Below are 22,612 nucleotides of genomic sequence, written 5' to 3'. Positions count from 1 at the left end.
AGACAGGAATAAAGACACAGACCTACTGAGAGAACGGACTTGAGGATATGGGGAGGGGGAAGGGTAAGCTGTGACAAAGTGAGAGAGTGGCATGGACACATATACACTACCAAATGTAAAACAGATAGCTAGTGGGAAGCAGCTGCATAGCACAGGGAGATCAGCTCGGTGCTTTGTGACCACCTAGAGGGGTGGGATAGGGAGGGTGGGAGGGAGGGAGACGCAAGAGGGAAGCGATATGGGAACATATGTATATGTGTAACTGATTCACTTTGTTATAAAGCAGAAACTAACACACCACTGTAAAGCAATTATACTCCAATAAAGATGTTAAAAATAATAATAAAAAAAATTAAAATAAAAGTAGCACAGAGTTCCTGTATACACAGCTTCCCTTAATGTTAACATCTTACATAACCAAACTAAGACATTCACATTGGTACAACACTATTAATTGAACTACAGACTGATTTCACCAGTTTTTCCACTTATGTTCTTTTTCTGTTCTAGGATCTAATCCAGCAACCCTATTGCACTTGGTTGTCACCTCCTTAGTCTCCTCCAATCCATGATATTTCCTCAGCCTTTTCATGTCTTTATGACTTTGATACTTTTGAAAAGTACTAGTCAACTATTTGTAGAATGACCCCCAATTTGGATTTTTCTCATGTTTTCTCATAGTTATATTGAGTTTATGCATTTATGGTAGGAACACTGCAGAAGTGATGTTCTCTTCTTGGTATATCATATCGGGGGTACATTACTAGTTTTGTCTTATTACTAGTGATGTTAACCTTGATCACTTGCTTAAAGAGATGTCTGCTGGGTTTCTCCACTGTGAACTTACTATTTTTTCCTCTGCAATTAATAAATTCCTGGGGGAGGATACTTTGAGACTATGCAGATATTCTGGTTTCACCTTAGACCCTTCAACCAGTAATTTTTCTACTTCATTCTTCTACGTTTATTAATTGGAATGCTTCTGTAAAAAAGAGCTGTCCCATTGCTTTCATCTATTTATTCAATTAGAATAGGCTCTTGGATATTTATTTTATGGGTTATGCTCTATTACTACTGTTATCGATTTTGTTGCTCAAATTGTTTCAGCTTTGGCCATTTGGAGCTCTTTCAGCCTGGCTCCTATGTCTTTTTTTTTTTTTTTTTTTTTCTATTTTTTGGCCATGCCATGTGGCATGCGGGATCTTAGTTTCCAGACCAGGCATCGAACCCACTCCCCCTGCAATGGAAGCTCAGTGTCTTAACCACTAGACCGCCAGGGATGTCTCTCCTATGTCTTTATTACCTGATCCTATACTTTCTGAGCACTTCCTTACTTTCTGGCCTTACCAAAAATGCACTAAGTTCATCCTATATTTTCCCTTCTTTAGTCCTGGAATCAACCACTTCTCTAGAAAGCCATGGTTCCTTTCATTGGCGAATGGTATTTGGAAACCAATATGTGGGCACTAGTTGTGCTCATTGTTACTAGGGTATTACTACTTTGAGGCCCTCTCAGTGGAAAGAGCTTGGAATTATACCAGTTGATTGCCGACGGTAGGAAACTGGGAGAGATGTTGATGTGAAAGGAGTGATGGAACTGTTCTGTATCATGATTGTGTGTTTATGAAAACATATAGAACTACACACCAAAAGAGGATGAATTTTACCGTATATAAATTTAACCAAAACCCAAAACAAAAACCACTAGGATGTGGAGGGAACCTCAAACGGAATACAAGCTAACAACCCTAACACTATTACAAATGAATAATACAACCACACTGAAGGGACTGGAGAAAAAAAGAACTAAACTAAGTTTTGGAAAACAGTATTTTGACTGGATACTGAAAGGCTAATGACAAAGAAAACTGGAGCTGTGCACAGCACTGAGCTTAGCTAGTAATCTTGCTCCTTACAGGGGCTGGGGTAGCAATTCCGAAAATACAGGTTGCACAAATAAGTGAATATGTTGCAGATAACGAGAGCCAGGTGTCTCATAGTTGGAGAAAAAAATTACGAATAAGGGAGAAGGCTAGAATGGTCCTGTGGTACTGAACTGGAATCAGAGATATCATTATGAATTTATGGTCTTAAAAAAATTAACTGTGTAAAAAAAAAAAAAAAATTAACTGTGTATATGTGTGTGTAAAAATACATATACACACTTATAAATAAATATAGAAACAGAAATAAATATAGATGTATGTGTATGCGTGAGTTCATAAACATAGATTTATTTCCAGGCCTATTTTGAGTGCTTTACACTTATTAACTCACTGAATATTTACACCAAAATTTTAAGAGAAACACTATTATTTTACAGGTGAGATAACTGGGAATATAAGGAACTACCCTTGGCTACGGAGCCTAGTGAGTGGCAGAGCTAAAATAGCAACCTTTATAGGCTGGTTCCATAGCCTGAGGTCTTAATCAGCACGCTAGACTGCCTCTTATAAAGTGAAGGGAGTTTACTGAAGCCGGACATCCCTCCCCACAAAAAACCAACAACATGAAGCAGATAAAAGTAAATAAGCAGGAAACTGGAAGGAGCGGGGCAGCCTTATGTGACGTCACCATCTCCTAATTAGGTTTCAGAAGTTTGGCCCTGAGGTCACCACTGCAAAACTTTTGACAATCATCCCCTTAAAGTGATGGCTACTGTGAAATCACTGCAGAACAGATGTGGTTTTATGCTTCCATTAAGAGAGCTGGAGTGCATTTCCCCCTCAAAGTTACAACTATTCATCTCATGCTGACCATCAAAAGGAATCATAACCTACACGAGGACAACTACATTTCATCTATCAAGGAATAAGGGCATTTAAGACACAAACATAGGAATTGATTCAGATAACAAAATCCAACATTTATTGAACTCTCAGGATGACCCGAGTACTTCTTGAAACTTTTTAGTGTAATGGACTAACCAGTTTAATTCTTATGAGCTAGATAACTGTTCTTTTTTTTTTTTTTTTTTTTTTTTTTTTTTTTGCGGTACGCAGGCCTCTCACTGTTGTGGCCTCTCCCGCTGCGGAGCACAGGCTCCGGACGCGCAGGCTCGGCGGCCATGGCTCACGGGCCCAGCCGCTCCGCGGCACGTGGGATCTTCCCGGAGCGGGGCACGAACCCGTGTCCCCTGCATCGGCAGGCGGACTCTCAACCACTGCGCCACCAGGGAAGCCCTAGATAACTGTTCTTATCTCTATTTGAGAGAAGGAAAAACTGAGGCAAAGAGAAGTTACAAAAAGTGCCTAGGATCACACAGCTAGTGTGAAGCCAGGATGTGTCACCACTGTACTATGATGCCACTCATAAAAGTTATGCTTTTCACTTGTAAGCCTCTGACAAATCAAATAAACATCAATAGTTAATGTTAAAGCACACCACAAAAGAAAAATTTCAAGCGTTATAAATGTTATAACATTCACTTTAGACCCACATATTTTAAAAGCTGACTAAAATGTACCCAAAATGTTTAAAAGAAAAAAGCCTCTGCCTTCCTCATTCAATAAATCTATTTTAGGTATGTTGATGCCTTCTAATGATTTCTAAAGCCAGTAACTGCATGTGATAATTCTCAGATTTGCATTTGCTTCAAAGAAAATCTACCTGTCAGCGATTTTTCTGCTAAGTAACCTGTCATTATTTGCAGATTTTTTGGTTTATATTTGGGGGCAGAAGGAATTCAAGGAGATTAAAAAAAAAAAAGAACCAGAGAAATTGTAAAATAATTTACAATTTAAAATAGGGCGATTTAAAAATTTTTAATTTAAATTTACAATTTAAATTTACAATTTAAAATAGGGCTATTTAAAAACTCTTCTCAGTTGCATTTTGCCTTTGGATTTAATGTCAGGAAAACACATAATAGTATAAAAGTAAATATAAAGTAAGATTATAAAAAAGGTTTTCTTCAGAATACATAAGCAAAAAATACCATAGCCACAGTTATTTGAGCAATTTAAATGAAAGCCATAAATATTTCAAAGTTATCACCATATGCTAGCACATATATCAAATACCTCATGTCTTGGATAAGAGAGACCCTGAGTGTTGGCAACATAACTCCTGAGTCAGATTTTCTTCTTTCTGGTCCAAGGGCAACTATGTAGAAAAATATCAGCAAAGTATTAGAAAAATAACAGTAAAGACTTAAAAAAACTACATGGTTCACATTCCATAAATAAATACTTTGAAATTATTTTGATGTGAACAAATTTTAAAGACAACAGAAAAACTCAAATTTGTTTACCTGAATGTTCCTACTTTATTAATACAGTAAACTAGTTATTTTCTTTCTAGTTAATATGGGGCTGTATTTGAAATTTTTAAATGAATCATAAAAGCCCACTTAGCAAATAAGACAATGTGTGCACATTTTGGCCAGAAGGGCCAGTCACTTTCTAAAGTTATCATTCTAATAGGTCCAAATAATTACAGGAAAGTAATGTCTGTAAATTAACCTACTAAGTACGTGAACTATCTCTGGGCTTGTGAACTACAATCATACAAGTCCCCTTTTGAAAGAGGGTTTAAAAAGAAAAACCTAAGAGTTTGGATTCTTTAGTCTGATATAAGTTTCTACTTCAAAGTTCAGAATCCAAACTACAGTATGTTTATCATGCAAAGTGAGTAATCTTAATGGACAGTTAGAAGTATAATGTCTATGAGCCATTCTCCTATGAAGTCTGAAGGGCTAACATTTATAAAAGGAAAGATTATTCTCTTATATAGCAATGGCTAAACAATCAATTATTGGTTAATATGTTGTAGTTGGAGTGCTCAATCTCACTTTAAATGAGATGCTGTGGAGTTTTGTCCCCTTTCTTTATTTCCATTTTCCCACCTGTAAATGAAAAGTAAATTGCAACATCACACTTGGCAAATGCATTGATAAAATCAGAATTTAGAATGTGGGTTTTCGTTGTATATTAAACTTGCATTTTCTCTGTTTTTAGATCCATTCTACTTCGGGGGGCTAGAATACAATATCAGAACACATAAATATACATGAAGCTGGCACTGAAGGAAGATAGGGAACATTTTGGTGGATTAGGATCTGCAAGTTTTTGGCACTTGGTGAAAGAAGCTGGGCTGATACTTGGCAGGTATAAATGAGCACTGATGGGGTTGCCAAGACAAAGAGAATGCGGCCAGACCAGCCCAAAGGCAGTCCTTTTGAGGGCCTTCCCTACCAAGCAGGTAACAAATAGGGCATTTCTCTTGGCAGTTTGGGGAGGGAGTTTTCAATGGGTCACTGAAAACACTGGTTCATCTTGATACCCAAGAGGTAACAGACACCGAAGACACTGTTCCAGAGACTTGCAGGGAATGTGCTGGTTGTCTTCCTGTCTGAGACTATCATCACTTAAGTGTGCTAATTAATGAAAGCACATCCCTCTTTTGGGGGAGAAAGTGAAATACCTCAGAGAATGCCTCTACACTCCAGATGATTAGACAGCATGAAAGATGGCCACACACGTAATAAGAAATGGGTTGAGGGACTTTCCTGGTGGGGCAGTGGTTAAGAATCCGCCTGCCAATGCAGGGGACACGGGTATGATCCCTGGTCCGGAAAGATCTCACATGCTGCAGAGCAATTAAGCCTGTGCTCCACAACTAGTGAGTTTGCGCTCTAGGGCCCGTGAGCCACAATTGCTGAGCCCATGTGCCCACAACAACTGAAGCCCGCACACCTAGAGCCTGTGCTCCACAACAAGAGAAGCCACAGCAATGAGAAGCACACACACAGCAATGAAGAGTAGAGAAAGCCCCACACATAGCAACGATGACCCAACAGACCAAAAACAGATAAATAAATGAATTAATTTTAAAAAAATGAAATGGGTTGAGAAGAGAAAAAGAAAAGATCATGAGGCAGGAGAAAGGAGCTGAGACCATAATCTGACAACTTGGCCAGAAGAAGACATGACAATACAAGGAATCATGCCTCAGGGAGCAGAGAACAGGTGAGAGACTTAATAAAAGAGGAGTCTGACATTTAAAGAAGCAGTAGCAACCACAATGAGAGCATTCACAGGCCTAACCATGTTCTGGGAATCCTGTTTTGGAATCCTGTATTCTAGCCACCCTTCACTGATCAATATTCCTTAAACATGTGATATACTTTTTCATGTCTCCATGCAATTCGTTAAAGTCTCTGGTTCATCCTTTAGTGATTCTGTATCTTTCTCCTTGTTTATAGCCTATGTGTCACTTCAGATTGAGAGCAGTATAGCTTAATGGTTAAGAACATGGCTTTCTCAAGCCCTACAGAGAACTTAATAGCTCGCTGACCTTGGGTTGGTCGTTTAACCCCTCAATGGTCTGTTTCTTCATCTGCAAATTGGGGACAGTCACAATACCTACCATATTCAAATAGATGTAAAGCATTTATAATAGTGCCTGGCATAAAGTAAGTTCTCAAAAAAAAAAAAGGAAAGAAATTTAGCTTTAATTTTGCCTCTGTGTGAAATCTTTCCTGAATATTCTCTTTCCCCTAGGAACACTGTTGGATAAGTCATTCCCTCTCTCTCATGGGACTTGTAAAACTGAACCTCTATCACAAACTTACCACAATTTAACACTTCTGTTACTCCTATTAAATTATACGCCTCTTGAGGCTTGGTCATATCCTATTCTGAGAATATCCAGAGGGTCCCTCAAAATGCACAGCAAATACTCACTGAGGAAGATGAGATTATTTAGGGCCAGATGGCAGAACCTTAAATGACAAGTTAGAAATTTACAGAAATCCTAGGGAGGGGAAAGAAATTTTGAAAAGAAATGATACGCTTCTCAGTGCTTTTTAGTTAGTTAACTAGAGTGATAGTGTGATGGTATAAGGGCTATAAGGGAGATGAGCTAGAAGTTGTTCCAAAGGCCAGCCTGTGGATGAACTAAGACAGTGTCAGCCAATGAGAACGAAGAGGAGAAATATGCAGTGGACTTAAATGACTGGATTAAGGGTAAGCAGGACTCAAGAGTCACAAACAATATTAAGTATGAATATAAACTGTATTAATATATACTATCCCATAGTTAAAACTTTCCTTAAAATTTTTTAACCTTAATTTTGCAAATGAAGAAACTGAGGCTCAAAGAGGTTAAGAAACCTGCCCAATCATATCCATTAATTAAAAGGGGCAGAGTGTTCTGATGTCATGTCCAGTGGGCTGCTACATTAAGGATAACTTTCTGGCTTATAGTTTTACTGATAAGAGGGTGCTGATGTCATTAAGTGAAATGGATAGAAGAAGGGAGAAAGCCTGACTGGGACAGGAGGTAGAGGTGCTAAGATAATGAGTTTGTTTCAGGATGTGTTGAGTTTGAGGTCCCAGTGGGCTATGGATGTCTAGGAACTAGGGATGGAGATAGAGATTTATGAAAAATCTGCTAATGGGATAGTTGGATGATAACATCGGATTAACTGTCAACAAAAAAATGCTGAAGTCCTAATGCCCAGTACCTCTACCATAAATGCCTGTTGTTTAAGCCACCCAGTTTATGGTCCTGTATAATGGTAGCCCCAGGAAATTAATACAGTATTTTATTAGTAACTTTGGAGGAAAGTTTAGAAGCTTGTGAACAAAAATGCAGATTAGGAATAAAGGAGTAAGGCCATACTTTTTATCTAGAGATCTAAAATCTAAGAAGTTTCCAAGAAGTCTACCCTAGCCAGAAGAGAAATTTATGAACTATTTAAAAATGTGGGGCTTTCCTGGTGGCGCAGTGGTTGAGAGTACGCCTGCCGATGCAGGGGACACGGGTTTGTGCCCCGATCCGGGAAGATCCCACATGCCGCGGAGCGGCTGGGCCCGTGAGCCATGGCCGTTGAGCCTGCGCATCTGGAGCCTGTGCTCCGCAGCGGGAGAGGCCACAACACAACAGTGAGAGGCCCATGTACCGCAAAAAAAAAAAAAAAAATGTGTACTTCTATTAGTGTGTGTGTGTATATATATATATATATATATATATATATTTTTTTTTTTTTGCCACACTGCATGACTTGCAGGATCTCACTTCTCCAACCAGGGATTGAACCTGGGCCACAGCAGGGAAGGCCCTGAATCCTAACCATTAGGCCACCAGGGAACTCTCTCTATTAGTATTTCTTTTTTTTTTTTTTTTTTGGTACGCGGGCCTCTCACTGTTGTGGGCCTCTTCCGCCGCAGAGGACAGGCTCTGGACGCGCAGGCTCAGTGGCCATGGCTCACGGGCCCAGCCGCTCAGCGGCATGTGGGATCCTCCCGGACCGCGGCACGAGCCCGCGTCCCCTGCATCGGCAGGCGGACTCCCAACCACCGCGCCACCAGGGAAGCCCCTATTAGTATTTCTTAATTCACTATACTCAAATGCAATAGGCTACTTTCTCCTTCAATATAAACACTCACGGATTTAATACTTAGCCATAGGAATTCCTTTGTATTCTGCCTGAATCAATGTTACTGCATAGACAGCAAGTTTGTAGAGCGCAGATTGCATATATTATTTTTATAGAGCCATTTATAGTCTACAGGCAGGTAAGTAAATAAAGAAAACTTTGATGAAGATAAAGACGTTTAAAGAGTGACTCCAAATTCTTGGCTAGATCCAGAATAACTGTTTAAAATGGTATTTCCACTCCCTTCTGCACCCTACCCCACCCCCTATGTCTAAGTTGGTCAACATTCTTAAGGGCAGGAACTTTGGGGTGATATGTCAACAACAGTCCTCTTTCTAGAATCAATTGCATTCTGAGATCTTTTCTCTAAAATAGGACTTTTAACTACTAGGTACAGTGACTTGGTCAAAATTTGACTAGGTCAAAATTAAGACAGTTTTAAAAGACATGGAGGAAACTTAAATGTATATTACTAAGTGAAAGAAGCCAATCTGAAAAGGCCTCATACTATATGACTTCAACTATATGACATTCTGGATAAGGCAAGACTATGGAGACAGTTAAAAAGATCAGTGGTTGACAGGGGTTAGAGGAGAGGGAGGGATAATTAGGAGGAACACACCATTATTAGGACAGTGAAGGTACTCTATATGATACCACAATGGTAGGTCCATGTCATTAACATGTATTTGTTTAAACCCACAGTCTGCACAACACATCAAGAGTGAATCCTAATGTAAATAAACTATGGGCTTAGGGTTACTATATGTCAATGTATGTTCATCAACTGTAAGCAACGTACTACTCTGGTGGAGGATGATGATAATGAGGGAGGCTATGCATGTGTAGGGGCAGAGGCTACAGGGGAAATCTCTGAACCATCTCTTGAATATTGCCATGAATCTAAAACTGCTATAAAAATCAAATCTCTTAAAAAAATTTCAAGACAGTCTACCCTGCTATGGTCCTCTTACTAAGACAGATCTTTTCCATTCTTCTGCAACCCTTAAAATGTCTGATTCCTGTTTACTGCTGCTTCTGAAAGAATAGTAATGATCTATCACCTAATCTCATCCTGGCTCGATGCTAATAAGAGCTGTCTTCAAACCCACTGTGAATCTCTAAGGACTTGGAGGATCTTTCCTTAATATGAAGATGCAGACTGTTTACTGCCATTAATTAGGAAGCTAAGTAGTTGGCAAACAAAAAGTATGTTTTGGGGAAAAAAACAAATACCCAGATTTAAAATCATTAAAGTCAGTAACTGCTAATTTCTAAATAATTAGAACACACTGTTTCTCAACAATGAATGATTTTTCTTTTAAACTGATTTTTTCAAATACATTTCACACTGTCATCTTTTTAAGTCCTAACTTTGTGGGCTGAATTATCAGAAGTGTTAGAGCAATATTTATCAAACCCACCCCTTCAAACAGACAATAAATTTGATTTCAAAAGCTACACAGCTTACATTAATCCTACATAGGATCAGTACAATATTTAGCTTATGTTCGTTCTTAGATCTCCAGCCCTTCACTGACACCTGGCAGTGCAGCACAGGGACTGCATGAGGCTTTGACACATTCCATATTTCTGAGCCTTGACTTCAGAGTTTTACTGGTGTCGTTACTAACTGACTGAAAGGCCCTGCAAACAGCTGAGTCTCTGGTCTCTAGCTCAACCACCCACAATTTGACCATTCAAAGCCATGAACTTGCTGGTGTTGCCTGGTAGCTGCTCACTTTAACAGCTGGACATTCTCACATGCCTGTTCAGCACAAGAGTCAAATGCTTCCACCTCCCTGCTTAACTGAGCTTGGCTTTGCAACATTACATCCTACAAATGGTTATTTCTTCCTAGGAATTTATTTATTCTAATTAGGGTAAACTACCTTGGTTATGGCCTTACATCTGAACAGCTAAATCTTCTATGAACGTGGGTAAACATTAGAGATCGTTTCAGGGAATATGCCAATGCACTTTTACTTTGTCAATAGAAAAATGGACAACGGAGATAGATGGACACTAGAGAATGCTTTTAAACTCGATCTAAATCTTTATAAATACAGTTATATCCCGGGACATCAGAACCTTGACATTCTGTTTAGAGGGACTCCAGGGCAATGTAGTATCAAATTCATATTCCTAGCTGTTTTATTGGATACATTGAAAAACTAGGTTTCCAACAATAAACACCACATTTAGGGTAGTATTGCCCTCTAGGGGCAGTGAGGGGAATGGAAATAGGGTGGTTCAATCATATTTGCAATGCTTTATTTCTTACGCTGGTGGTGGGCTTATGAGTTTTTAAAAAAATAAAACTTTTTTTTTTCACATTTTTCTATGTCTAAAGTAATCAATAATTTTAGAAAATGTTCCCAAATAGCTGACTCAGTATAAAACATTTTACTTCTACTGGCTTTCCACTGTTACTTCTACTTTTTGTGAAATAGATGGTTATGTTACCATTATTAGCTAATGACTCATGATACTGTAACATGAGATGTCTTGTTATAAACTGAAGAAGAAATCTGATTTCTGACTACTTTTGAAACATATATACATGTTTTCTCCTCTGAAAGATGATTAACGATGTGAATAAACTTTTATTTAAGGAAAAAACCAGTATACACCGCACCCTAATACTGCTGAGAATAAGGTATACTACTTGTATGATCTATGATTACAACTCATTAGACGTATTCAAATGTTTTCTGATTGGATCAACACTACAGCCTTGGCATGGCTAATATCATTTTCCCTATCTTGTGGATGAGGAAGCTGAAGATCAGAAAGGTCAAGGGACTCTTCCCAGGTCTCATAGCTAGTACGTGATATTGCTCCTTCTACTTTACCCCAAGATGGGATGAGCGTCAGCTTGAGAGAGGTGGAGACAAAGCCATAGGTGCTGATTTTTCACATGGTTCACTGCTGCCAGTGCTGTAGAAACAATCAAGCCAATGAATTCTCACCTGGTGATTCTGCAAGGTGCTCTTGTTTCTCTTCTCTGTCCTGAAACTGAATTAAATGTGACCACAAAGCTGACTTCCCCTGAAAGTACAAGGCATATAAAGTTTTTCATTTTATAAGAAATGAGTCATCGAAAAATAACTTATCAAAACTATTCACACTGAAATGCCTATTTTTTGAAGCTGGGAGACCCAAGCTCATCCATTCCTAGCTGTGTGAAATTCTGAGCACCCCACTCCATGTGTAGTGAGGGTCGTCCTTTGCCTCACTGACAAGACTGGCAACAGCCTGGGGAAGGGCAGCTAAGCAAAGGGCAGAAGTGCAGGCAAGGAAATTCCCGATTTCAGCTCAGTTGTTGCTTAGTTGTATGTAACTAGGGCTGTCTACACTGGCCACACAAGCAAGCACAGAATTAAAGGCTCCAGCAGCACAGAATGTACTTCTGTATGCAAAATATGTTTGGATGTATGCAGTAGCAATGAGGGAAGAAAACTGGGGCAAGAGGAGAAAGAGAAGAGGGGACAGAGAGGAAGATGAACAGAAAAAAAAAAAAAAACAGAAAGGGAAATGAGGGACAAAAGCAAAGAAATCATCTATGTTTCTGCCTTGAATAACCAGATGACTTAAAATGGCAAAGAACTGTTAATTCTGGTGAATAGATTTTTTTCTTGGACAGCGATGAAAGCAGATACTTAATGGAATCTACAGGGGATACAGCCTCCACAGTGAATGTGTTGTTTTATCTTTTCCTGTTTACCAGAAAAGAGCCCCAAACTGCCTGCTAATCATGGGTTATATTTTCTTTTTCTGGAATTAAAATGCCTGTGGCGTATTTCTAGTCATCCTGTGACAAAGGGACATAACCTTGAATTTTTATAGTATCTTTTTCTTTTTGTTACTTTTCTTAACAGAGCTCCTAACTCGCCCTGTCACCAGGGCCTCCTGAGACTGTTACCTGCTTGACCTGCAAGCCATGGCTCCATATCCTTTCCAGCAGGTCACAGAGGCTGGCGATCAGGGTGTTCTCCTCCAAGCCGGTTATGTTTGCTTCCCCATGGCCCAGTTCCACTGCTTCGTGTCCCATCTTTTCCACCAACATGCGTTTCGTCTGAAAACATCATATGTGGTCGCAAGTGTTAACCCCAGCAGTGAGCCCAAAAGCCATCAAGTCAATTCCTGGATCAGGAGATCTGGGTTCCCCTTCATTATACTTCTAACTGCAGATTTTGAATCACCTTGGGAAAAGTGTCTTAATCTCTGTGGTCAACTAACAAGTAATATTATGTATACTTTTACTATTTTGTCAGAGAAATAGTCACTAAAGAGAGACTCTGATGCTATTTTAAAGTATCCTCATGTAAATGTTTATGTACAACAATTTTCAGATTACTTACTTGAATAACATTGGGGGATTACACCAGGCCTAGAAAATATACTATAGAATATGAAACCCCAACCTGCCACAACTCACACTTCATCTTAGCATACTAAAGATATTCACACTTAGTTCTGATTGCATTTAGGCAAAAACCACAATACAAACAGGCAGCTCTAAATTTTTTCAGAGCTGTCTAATTTGTGAGTGAAGCAGACCTCTTTTTTTCCTTCCTCTTTTTCTCTTTCATCTCTTCTCTGCTATGAGTATGTACCAGAAAATGGAAAGGAAATGGAAGTCAGTTTCAACTAAGTTAAGTTACAGCAGACTTAGCTGCCCTCATAAAATGTAAAGTGAGAGAGAATCTAGTTCCTCTAGGCAAGGACCTTGTCTGTGTGATTCAGCATTGTAAGCTGATGCTAAAATACTGCATTTACTGAATACAGAGAAGGTACTCAAGAAATGACTGTCAAATAAATGAATGAAGTTATTGGCTAAAATGATGTTCTGAGTTTTGTCAATTTGTATTGCTACCTCTGATAAACACAGATGTCTGAGAGGAGGCTCATGTGTAATATACACAAACCTACAACACAGCTAAGGTCTTCTTCTTTATGGATATACGCACACACATATGAGCACAGATAAGGTTCTACACAGGTGCACACAGAGACACGTATAAACACATACAAAAAAATGTGTTGCCTTTCACATAAGATGACGACATCCCTGACACAACTTCTAACTGGCTTAATATCTGTCATGTTGGAGAGGAAGACAACAATGGCTGAAAGGTGAGAAAAACCATGCAGGGCTCCCATGTCACTGATTCTGTGGGTAACAGAACCCGTGGAGGTTCATGCCCTCAGTAAAGAGCACATGAGGTTTATGCCCCAGTAAAAGTGTCCTTCTAGGGAAGCTACAGGCTCAAGTGGGGGTTGGCTCAGCTCATCTTAGCTTCATACATGGATTGAACATGAATGTACACTGTCCTGCACAGGGAGTAATACATACCTTCATTCTACATTCTTTTAATAAGCCTTCTACAAATTTCCAGTTGGTTTGTGCAATCACTGCAGGAGAGAGGTCTGACAATTTGGGTTGCCTCAGGGTTTTTCCTAAACTTCGTGCCTCTTGCATGTATTTCTAAAAATTAAAGAGTATTTTTAATGCATAAACATCAGATATTCTTCTGACCTACTTAACCTTACAAACAAGTGCGGGAACAACAAGATGCAAAAAAAGGCCATAAGTGTATACATGCAACAGCAGTTCAAGGTTTAGCACACTGAAAGGCAGAAGGTATTCCTACCCCCTCTACTGTTAGCCCCGTGAAAAGAAGAGTGACAGAAGCCACACCAAGTAAAAACTCATTCAAAATGAGATGGAGTTTCATCTAGTTCAGTCTTTTTATTGGGAATACCCAGGGGTGTGATTAGTCAGGATCATGGCTGGGATGGAAAAATTTGCATGTCTGAATAACAAATCCAAGGCTCTCCAGGAACCCAGTGATTCTCAGATCACTGGTTTCCTCCACCCATCTCCCCACAAAACAAGAGCCTTGACATGCTTCTAACCTCTTGGGCAGTGCTGTCCAACCCAACCCTTTGCTCTAATCAAGTCACAACAGTAAAATCAGGAACTCTGGAAAATGGTTGCAACCAATTTTATGACCTCAGGCATATCTGCTTATTCATAAAATGGGCATAAAACAAGCCCACCTGCCTCACAGAAAGCTATGAGATCACTCTGAAAAGTATGTGCTCCAAATGCAGGAGGAGGCCTCTTGTTTCCAAGACATTTTGCTACATCCCTCCTTTGCCTTGTTCCACAGTCAAAAGAAAGCAGAAATATCATTTTAGGAGACATCGATGGCTCAGAGAGGACCACAGAAACTCAGACCACTGCTCTTGAGCTTTGATTAGTGAACTTCCAGGAAAAAAAAAAAAAATCACTACACGTAATTAGCGCAGGACAGCTGTTGTCTCTCTTCTTTCTGTGGTACCTGCAAAAGCTCATCAGATACCTTATGTTTGTCAGGACCACAGGGCAGAATCTCCAAAAAGTCTAAGTGTCTTCTTAGGTCCATATTTAGAGAATAATTGCTCTAAATTATACAGTAAAACCAGCAGTTTATTGGAGAGAGAGAGAGATTGCAAGCCAGCACATCCTCCCACAGATACATATGTGAAGTCTATCTTTTCTATCTTAAGGGGAAATTTGATATTATAAGAAAAAGATGTGTAAAATCCTTTGCATTCTTTAAATAAAAGAGAGTTTGCACATTTAATACATTCCCCCTTGGAAGAAAAATAACCTGCTAAATCTAGTACAATTCGTTAAAAATCTCATCAACTAGGGATTCAATGAATCCATTTACCTTCTACTTCTACCAGCCCTCCTGACGAAAGGCAGCATTAACAAAATAATCTCTTTTCCAGTGTAATTATTTTAAGAACAGATTAAAAACTGAAATGAACTCTGCAAGAATTTAGTTTCTGTAACAGCTGTGTATACTTCTTTCCGCTTCAAATCTTTTTTAGAGGGTCAAAGAAACAGGAAAAATTGACAATGAGAGTCAATTATCACCACTAGGGAAATTAACTGTAACAAGGTCTAGCAAACATCCTGAAGGTTAATGTTCACATAAATAAAATCAGGAAATGAAAAGTTTCAGAAAAACAAACCTGTATAAGACAGGGATCATATATGAGATTATAATACCTGCATTTCCTATTATTTCAGGTTTTACTAATGTTAACTGGAATATTACAAATTAGAGATAAATAGTTGGTAAAAACAAATGTTAACTGTTAAATGTTAATAGAGTTCTGTTTCTCCCCCAGCCTCAATTCCTCCGTCTTTAGGACTTGTGCAAATGCAGAGAGACCCACTACAACACTCAATTCTCAAGAAGGGTTAAGTATTAAACTTGGCTTAGGAAGAAATACACTGGCTACAAGGAAAGAAGTGAGGTACATGGTCAGGCAAGAGGCTAGGAAGAAGCCACAGGCATTTTTCTTTTTTCTGAAAAATATGCATAATTAGATTTTTTAAAGTCAGTAATTGGATTAAAAATTAAGCACTGTTTAAAGTTTATGTTCTATTTTATAAATGACAGCAAGCTAGAATGGGGCTGTCCTTTAGTGGCCATATTCACCAATCACCCTGCACATACAGGGCAGATGTAGTATTAGCCAACAGTGAATTCCACAGGGCCACGTGCAAACTCTCCTTCTGAGCACCTTTGCTGAAGCCACAAAATAAGCAACATTCCACAGACATGCACAGAATGGATACAGGGGTGGCTCAAGGCCCTTCCTCACAGCAAGCAGTGAGGCTGCCCCTGTATACTACAAAAATAGAGCAGTGCCTTTACAGTAAACAAGTGATGATAAGAATGTAATTTTCTTTGGGGTCGCTGGAAGAAAAGGTGTATTTTAAGATAAAAAACTGAGAAGAAAGAAATCTTTCACAAGGACTGGTTTTATAATAAAGTCGATTTCCCTACAGAGGGAAGTCACTCCAGGTTTCTTCTGAGATTTTTACTATGCTCTTTGTCGTTTTTGCCTAAGCCAAAAGCAAATCAGTAGCAGCTACCTATGAAAATATATCCTATTATTCAGTAAACACTGAAATAACTGCTCTTTAGTACAGGCTTTCCCTGAATTTTCTAATAAACACACTGTGCCTCTAACCAGCATGGAGCTTGTGAAGAGCAGACCACTGTAAAGTTAAGTAAATTTATATTAATATGTCGTTACGGGAAAAAATACAACCGGGAGTCCTAAGTAACTCTGGCCCTCAGGTGAGTAGCTGTTCAGTGCAACTCAGTGTACAGGGTTACTGGGAAGAGCACTGGCTTGGAGTAAGGAGGCCTGGCCTGTGGGCCTAGGCCTGACTTTGTGTGTCCATTTAACTTTAGGCAAGCCTCTCAGACTTCAGTTAAATCATGTCAAGTTGGACAAAGTTACCTCAAATGTTCCTCTTAGCACTAAGATTCTATATTGATGATCTGATTTTCTGACCATATAAAATACAGACCAGGAATAAGGAAGGTAAATTAAAACACTGTGGAGGGGCTTCCCTGGTGGCTCAGTGGTTAAGAGTCCGCCTGCCGATGCAGGGGACATGGGTTTGTGCCCCGGTCCGGGAAGATTCTACATGCCGCAGAGCGGCAGAGCCATGGCCGCTGAACCTGTGCTCCACAATGGGAGAGGCCACAACAGTGAGAGGCCCGCGTACTGCAAAAAAAAAAAACACTGTGGAGATAAAACTCGGCAAAAGAAAAGCTGTTTGAAAATGAATCACTTCTGCACTTTTGCAAAATGCTTAAATAAAATTTGAATATTTAATGTACTTCCCCTTTGGAAGAAAAACAATTGTGTTAAATCTAGTCCCCCCTTTCCCCCTCAAAAATACCACTGACAGGGAATTCAAATAATCAGTTTTATCTGCCAATGGTATAGAATTACTCTTGTTAGCGCACACCACCATGAAAAGGTACCAATCACTAAAGGAAGTGGAGAGCTAACAGTTCACGTCACAAGGTGATGTGAGGCATTCTAGAGCTATGTGCACTCATACACGTGGATGACTCGAGGAACACCAAAGACAAGGTTCAGGAACATCTGCAAAGCACTTTCAGGCATAGAACATACCAGGCAGCACTCAGAGAAGGATTTTTTAGGAAGCCGTGCAGGAGGAGGTGGACCCTGATCCCACTCCCAGAATGCCATGGAGTTCTGACAGACCACAAGTTCCCCGGAAGGCTAAGAGGATGGAGAAGTGCCAATGACAGAAAAGCAAAAAAAGAAAAGGACAGGGAGAAAGAGACTGCAAAACAAGCATGCATATGATAAAGTCACAGCAGAAGGGAAGGGAGAGAAGAAATACAGCAGCACAAAAGAAAAGCAGTAGACAGGCTATGCGTCAGTTCTTAAGAAAATGTTTAAAATCATATATATATACATGAACACATACTTGGAATGCTGTTTTCTGCTTTATTTCTACCCATCTGATTTAGAAAATAGTTAATGGATCTTCTGACTGCATTTTCTTTTGATCACAATAAAAAATAAAAACTTACTTATCATTATTCAAATGTGTAATTACCGTTTTGTTTTCAAGTAGTACAAATAAAGCATAAGGATCTCAATTTAAAATAATTTTAAAACACTCCTAAAAATGGTGTCAGCAAGCCAAGGACAAAGCACAGGCAAATGTATCTTTACTTACTAAGTTTAAATTATGCTTGAAACTTAGAAAGTCTATGCTTCTTATAGCTTTTTTTCCCTGTGGGAGACACACTGACCAAAAATGTATCCTAAGCTTAGCCTTTACTTGGTGTGGTACACAGGGCGACTTGTTTTACAGCCTTATTTTAGATGTATTAAAATTACAAAAAATGGAAAAAAAGGTGCTTTCAGCTATGTCAGTATAAAAGGATTACTATTTTAAAACATAATTGAACCGATTCTTTTAGAAGAACACAAAAGAACCTACACAATGACACCTGCTGGGCTAAGTAAGCCTAGTTCACAGCTCTTGCATCAAGGCATCCCGGGAGGGCCGCCCACATACCTCCCTCAAGTCGTTGTCCAGCCCGACGTGCTCGGAATGTTGGCGAAGGCGGTCTTTCCGGCGCTGTGCAGTGGCACTCCGACTTACCCAGCGACTGAAAGAACAGAAGGGGTAGGTTAAAAGAAACAACCCAACAAAAAAAAATGTGATCACTTGTCTTTAAAATAGAAAGAATGTACTGTTGAAAACCAAAGACCAACAATACTTATTTTTCAATCAATTCTTTTTAAAAATATATAGCAGCTTTATTGAGATGTAATTTAGATACATACAATTCACCCATTTAAGGTATCCAATTCAATGGTTTTTAGTATATTCATAGAGATATGCAATCACCACCACAATCAATGCTTTGTTGAAACCAAGGTTAAAAAATGCACAGTAGCTGTAATGATCTTCTCTTTTCCACCTTATCTGCCCAACAGAACCCCAAACCTGGATAGGGACTACCCTCTCACTTCCTTTTAAAATATCCATGCAAATTAGTTATTGATCTCCCTCATGACTACCATGAATCACTTTACCTGCCCTTTATCAACTTTCCCCTGCTCCCCATTCCCAAACCTCTCACTTTATCCTCAAGTGCCTCCACTCAACTGATGACCCAGCCTTGCCTCCCTCTTCCTACTCTCTACTTCAATGATGCACACACGCAAACCCCTCATCTTTCTTCTAATCCCAAAGTATAATGTATATTGGCCACAACTATTGCTTCCACCAGGATCCCTGACCAGTTTTCTCTTGCCTTCTCCAATCTGCTCCATTAGAAACCTCCTGTGCCATATCTCCAATTTTTCTCTCTCAACTGAGTATTGCCCTTCAGCTTACAAGTATGCTGGTCTCTTTCGACATTCGATAGTTACATTTAAATCTGTTTCTTCACTCTTCTCATGTAAACATTCTTAAGAAAAGTTTAGATGTAAGGCCTCTACTTATTTATCTTTGGATATTTTGTTCATCTCAAATCAGCTTCTTCCCCTGAAAATGCTCTTGAAGCCATTTATAGCCCTCACTGCCAATCCAATGGCTATTCTTCAATTCTTAGCTTACTTAAACTCTCTGCTGATCACCCTTTCTACCTTAAAACTCCAGTTGTCTTCAACTACTTCAGTGCTTCCAATGGGATAAGCTCTCTCACCTTTGAGCCTTTGAAGATGAAGTTTTCTCCCAACTTCTATTCATCTCTCAGACAGCTTTAGATGCTACACAGGAAGTCTTCTATGGTTCTTCCAAATCTAAATTAGCTACCCCTCTTATACTCTCCAATTGTAGCATTTATCACAGTGTGTTATAATTACTTATCTCTATTTTCTATACAATCCTCTCTACTATAAACGCTTGAAGGGTTGGTATCATGTCTTTCAGTCATGTTATTGCAGAGTCAGCTACATCACCTGCCCCTTCTATAAATATACCCTAAATAAATGTAATCAGAGACACAGTCTAATATTTAGGTTTATAGACGTTCATCACAGCATATATGCAATAACCAATTCTGTGTTTCCATTATTCTAAGACTCACATTTTGGCTTTTAAATGTTCCTGAAACTAGGATGAATCTTCTATTTCATATACATGTTTAAAGTATAATTTTTCCAAAAAGCTTTTGAATTAATAGAAGATCTTACAACCAACAGTTACTTAGAATCAAGTAAATGTGCTCAAAGCAACCCAAATGTTCAACAGTAGGAGGTGCTATATAATGAAACATCATATAGTCATTTAAAAAAATTAAGTTACTAGGAATATCAATAATATGGGAGAGTACTCATGATACAATAATGAATGAAAAAGCAGGATACAACACTGTGTAAGCATTTTCTACTTTTGTAAAAAACAAAACAAAGTAAGTATGGACATGCACACATATCAGGATCCATGCAATGGAAGGGCATAAAACCAAATGTTAACATCTCATGGTGATGGCATTATAGGTGGTTTTATTTACAATTAATTTTTATTGAGGTATAGTTGATATACAATATTATACAAGTTTCAGGTATACAACAAAGTGATTCACAATTTTTATTATTTTTTTTAGTTAAAAAATTTTATTTATTTAGTTTTGTTTGCATCAGGTCTTAGTTGTGGCATGTGGGATCTTTTGTTGTGGTGTGTGTGCTTCTCTCTAGTTGTGGCACACGGGCTTAGTTGCCCTGCGGCATGTGGGATCTTAGTTCCCTGACCAGGGATCGAACCAGTGTCCCCTGAATTGGAAGGCAGATTCTTAGCCACTGGACCACCAGGGAAGTCCCAAAGTGAGTCACAATTTTTAAAGGTCATATTCCATTTACAGTTATTATAAAATATTGGCTACATTTCCTGTGTTGTACAGTATTATCCTTGTAGCACATTTATTTTGTGCATAGTAGTTTGTACTTCTTAATTCCCTCCTCTTATCTTGTCCCTCCCTGCTTTGCTCTCCCCACTGGTAACCACTAGTTTGTTCTCTGTATCTGTGAATCTGTTTTGTTATGTTCACTAATTTGTTTTATTTTTTAGATTCCACATATAAGTGATATCATTATTTGTCTTTCTCTGACTTATTTCACTTAGCATAATACCCTCCATGTCCATCCATGTTGTTGCAAATTTTCTTTTTCTTTTTTTTTTTTTTTGCAGTATGCGGGCCTCTCACTGTTGTGGCCTCTCCTGCCACGGAGCACAGGCTCCAGACGCGCAGGCTCAGTGGCCATGGCTCACGGGCCCAGCTGCTCCGCGGCATGTGGGATCTTCCCAGATCGGGGCATGACCCCGTGTCCCCTGCATCGGCAGGCGGACTCTCAACCACTGCGCCACCAGGGAAGCCCTTTCATTCTTTTTTATGGCTGAGTGATATTCCATTGTGTGTATGTGTGTATGTGTGTGTGTGTGTGTGTGTGTGTGTACACACACACACACATCACATCTTCTGTATCCATTCATCTGTTGATGGACACTTAGGTTGCTTTCATATCTTGGCAATTATAAATAATGCTGCTATGAACATTTATTTATTTTTATAGTTGCGTGCCACAACTAGAGAGAAGCACGCATGCCACAACAAAAGATCCCACGTGCCACAATTAAGACCCGATGCAAACAAAAATAAATAAATTGGGGTGCATGTATCTTTTCGAATTAGTGTTTTCTGTTTTTTCAGGTAAATACCCAGAAGTGGAAATGCTATAAAATATAGCAATAGAACTATAAAATAGTTCTATTTTTAGTTTTTTAAGAAACCTCCATACTGTTTTCCTTAGTGACCTCACTGATTACGTTCCCACCAATAGTGCACGAGGGTTCCATTTTCTCCACATCCTCACCAACATTTGTTATTTGTGGTCCTCTTGATAACAGCCATTTTGACAGGTGTGAACTGATACCTCTCTGGTTTTAATTTGCACTTCTTTGATGATTAATGATGTTGAGCATCTTTCCTGTGCCTGTTGGCCATCTGTGTATGTCTTCTTTGGAAAAATGTCTATTGAGGTCCTCTGCCCATTTTTTAATTGGGTTGTTTGTTTTTTTGATGTTGAGTTGTATGAGCTGTTTATTTATGTTGGATATTAATTCCTTATTGGTCATATCATTTGCAAATATTTTCTCCCATTCAGTAGGTTGTATTTTGGTTTTGTTGATGGTTTCCTTTGCTATGCAAAAGTTTTTAAGTTTAATTAGGTCTTATTTATTTTTGCTTTTATTTCCTTTGCTTTTGGAGACAGATCTAAAAAATATTGCTACTATTTATGTCAAAGAGTGCTCTGCCTATGTTTTCTTCATATATCAAACTATTTAAAACGATTTCTCAGGTCTTGACTTATCATCCCCATGACTGTATTCATTGTACTGTTCTAGAAATATCTACTCTTGAGTATATCTCTGACAGCACAGAGCTATACATGAGTTAAGAAATGAATTTATACTTTTGCCATTCAGCGAAAGTCATACTGCATTACTGACAATTCACAATTTAAAATTTTCTTATTAATGAAGTATCCAATTTACAAAGAGCTTAAAATGAGAATGCTGCTTCTTTTGTTGCTTTTTAAATAATTTATGCATGGCTTTGGTTTCAAACTGACGAATCATCTCATTTCAGTCTGCTATTTAGAGGAACACTGAATAATTATTATAAAAATGGTAGCAAAGGAAGGTAACCCCTCTTAAAATAGTGTGTGTTTGTTTGTTTTTAAAGAATAGGGTTTATAGCAGGAAAAAAAAGGTACAAAGATCTAGTGACAGATCTTTGAAGTAGAATCCTTGGAAATGTCCCTAAAGCAAAAGATCAATAAAAGATTGTAAACAGGATACAAAGAGAA

At 38.8% G+C, this 22,612-nt stretch overlaps 1 protein-coding gene across 2 annotated transcripts in view; it reads right to left on the bottom strand.

Annotated features, from left to right (window-relative positions):
* Positions 1–22,612, bottom strand: part of DENND5B (DENN domain containing 5B) — a 213,430-nt gene that overhangs the window by 32,897 nt on the left and 157,921 nt on the right. For both annotated transcript variants that reach the window (XM_032646315.1, XM_032646314.1), the window contains 5 exons: positions 18,312–18,405; positions 13,743–13,874; positions 12,309–12,461; positions 11,356–11,434; positions 4,023–4,104 (listed from right to left, as the gene is read on the bottom strand). In XM_032646315.1, coding sequence (XP_032502206.1) covers positions 4,023–4,104; positions 11,356–11,434; positions 12,309–12,461; positions 13,743–13,874; positions 18,312–18,405 — 540 coding nt within the window. The remainder of the gene's footprint in view (positions 1–4,022; positions 4,105–11,355; positions 11,435–12,308; positions 12,462–13,742; positions 13,875–18,311; positions 18,406–22,612) is intronic.

This window comes from Phocoena sinus, chromosome 10, assembly GCF_008692025.1.
Source record: "Phocoena sinus isolate mPhoSin1 chromosome 10, mPhoSin1.pri, whole genome shotgun sequence".
NCBI classification, from domain to species: domain Eukaryota; kingdom Metazoa; phylum Chordata; class Mammalia; order Artiodactyla; family Phocoenidae; genus Phocoena; species Phocoena sinus.
The sequence above is the reverse complement of the archived record's forward strand: the minus strand, read 5'-3'. Positions and strand labels throughout refer to the sequence as shown.